Here is a 2,383-nt window from a genome sequence, read left to right as displayed (position 1 = left end):
ATGAACCATATCTATTTTGAATTGAAAGATGGTCTTGATATTTATTTCTCAATCACGGAGTATAAATATGGATTGCCAAATTTCTATCCTTCTTTCCTTTTCTCCCCAAATCAACCACATGCACGAAGTTGCTAAATTTTTTTTCACATGCCTCCGTGTCATCCACCTACTTGCTCCACATTCATTTTGAGCTAAATAAATTGCTGGTATGGCATTTATTTGGGAATGCCAAATTTGGAGTCGGTTTGGATCACCGTATCTCTTTTTGTATGCCTGGTCGAAACGGGCGTCACCATATCTCCATCTCTTTGCATTGCATTGCATCACTTCCTCGGCCGTTTTGCTCTGCTCTCTTCTCCCCGAAGCAAACCCATTTTGCTCTGCTCACACTGAGCACGGGCTGGGCATTCTGCCATGGATCCACCGTCGTCACCGCCACCGCCGCACGATCATGGTCAGCATGATCAAGAGCATCAGGAGGGGTGCCCGGCGGCCAGGGAGAAGAGGCCCTGGGGGTGGGCGGCCGCGGTGGCCGGCGAGGCGCGGGCGCAGCGGGGCATCGCGCTGCCGCTCATCGCCATGAACCTCACGTGGTTCGCCAAGCAGGCCGTCACCACCGCCTTCCTCGGCCGCCTCGGCGACCTCGAGCTCGCCGCCGGCACGCTCGGCTTCAGCTTCGCCAACGCCACGGGCTTCGCCGTCCTCACGGGCCTCTGCGGCGCCATGGACCCCATCTGCGGCCAGGCGCACGGCGCCGGCAACGCGGCGCTGCTCCGCCGCACGCTGCTCATGGCCACCGCCATGCTCCTCGCCGCCTCCCTGCCCATCGCGCTCCTCTGGCTCCGCGTCGACACCGTGCTCCTCCGGGTCTTCGGCCAGCAGCCCGACATCGCGGTGGTCGCGAGGCGGTACGTGCTGTGCCTCCTCCCCGACCTCGCCGTCACCTCCTTCCTCGCCCCGCTCAAGTCGTACCTGAGCTCCCAGGAGGTGACGCTCCCCACGCTCTTCGCCTCCGCCGTGGGCCTCGCCGTCCACGTCCCGCTCACCGCGTGCCTGGCGCGGACCAGGGGCGTCGAGGGCGTCGCCGCCGCCGTCTGGCTCAGCGACCTCGTCGTCGCGGTCCTGCTCTCCGCCTACGTGCTCGCGTCCGACGTACTCCTCGCGAGGAAGAGCGCCAAGACGACGGCGTCTACAGCGGCGCCGTGCGCGCGGTGGTGGTGGCCCGAGGAGACCAAGACGGCGGCGGCCGACTGGCTACGGCTGATCCGTCTCGCCGTGCCATGCTGCCTCAACACGTGCCTCGAGTGGTGGTGCTACGAGATCCTGATCCTGCTCACGGGCCGCCTCCCCGACGCCCGGCGCGCGGTGGCGGTGATCGCGATCACCCTCAACTTCGACTACCTCCTATTCGCCGGCATGCTCTCCCTCTCCGTGAGCGCGTCCGTGCGCGTGTCCAACTCCCTGGGCGCGGGCGACGCCGCGGGGGCGCGCAGGGCCGGGGCCGTGTCGATCGTCGGCGGCGTGCTCGCCGGTGCCTTGGGCGGGCTGCTGATGCTGGCGTCGCGGCGGCAGTGGCCTCGCCTCTACACGCGCGGCGCGGAGGTGCGGGACGGCGTGGGGAAGGCGATGAAGGTGATGGCGGCGCTGGAGGTGGTGAACTTCCCGCTGAACGTGTGCGGCGGCATCGTGCGCGGCACGGCGAGGCCGGCCGTGGGCATGTACGCCGTGCTGGGCGGGTTCTACCTGGTGGCACTGCCAGTGGGCGTGGCGCTCGGGTTCAGGGCCCGGCTGGGGATCGAGGGGCTGCTGGCCGGGTTCATCATCGGCGCCGCGGCCAGCCTGACTGTGCTGCTGGTGGTGATCGCGCGCATGGACTGGGGCGCCGAGGCTGACAAGGCGCGGCTGCGGACCGGCGCCGGCGCCGACGGCGAGCCGAATGCTGCACACAAGGAGGCACCCCAAAATGCTGCTGCTGACGTCTGACCATAACTCCAGCCATTAAGAAGTAGTGTGAATTAATCTGAGTGCAATGTACATACTGCTCCTACATGAAGATGAAACTTTGGAGATTTTGTTTTGAAATCGGTAGAATTAATTGTCATGAGGGAGGTGAGGCGATGAATGGAGCCTTGGAATGCTTTCTCCGACAATGTTTCGCTCATTCACTCACTCATTCCATAGTGCTCTAATCTAATCGAGTCGACTATACATATGCAAGGATGAAACTTCGGAAATTTTGGTTTGGAAACAATAACCTTATAATTATGTCGAAGAAGATGAGCAAGCTGACGAGTGGACCCGCAGAACATTTTCCCCTCGGAGTGTAGTGCTTACTCAAGGTTGCATGAAAGCTCTAGGCTCGTGAGCCGCTCGAGATCGACTC

General features: G+C 62.3%; 1 protein-coding gene across 1 annotated transcript; it reads left to right on the top strand.

The window, feature by feature from the left end:
• Nucleotides 1-292: 292 nt before the first annotated feature.
• Nucleotides 293-2,172, top strand: LOC119313006 (protein DETOXIFICATION 56-like). The gene has a single exon (XM_037588810.1). The coding sequence runs from the start codon at nucleotides 415-417 to the stop codon at nucleotides 1,981-1,983; it is 1,569 nt and encodes a 522-aa protein (XP_037444707.1). The 5' UTR covers nucleotides 293-414; the 3' UTR covers nucleotides 1,984-2,172.
• Nucleotides 2,173-2,383: the final 211 nt, after the last annotated feature.

The sequence above is a fragment of the Triticum dicoccoides genome, chromosome 5B (assembly GCF_002162155.2).
Source record: "Triticum dicoccoides isolate Atlit2015 ecotype Zavitan chromosome 5B, WEW_v2.0, whole genome shotgun sequence".
NCBI lineage: Eukaryota > Viridiplantae > Streptophyta > Magnoliopsida > Poales > Poaceae > Triticum > Triticum dicoccoides.
This window is presented reverse-complemented; position numbering and strand designations above follow the sequence as displayed.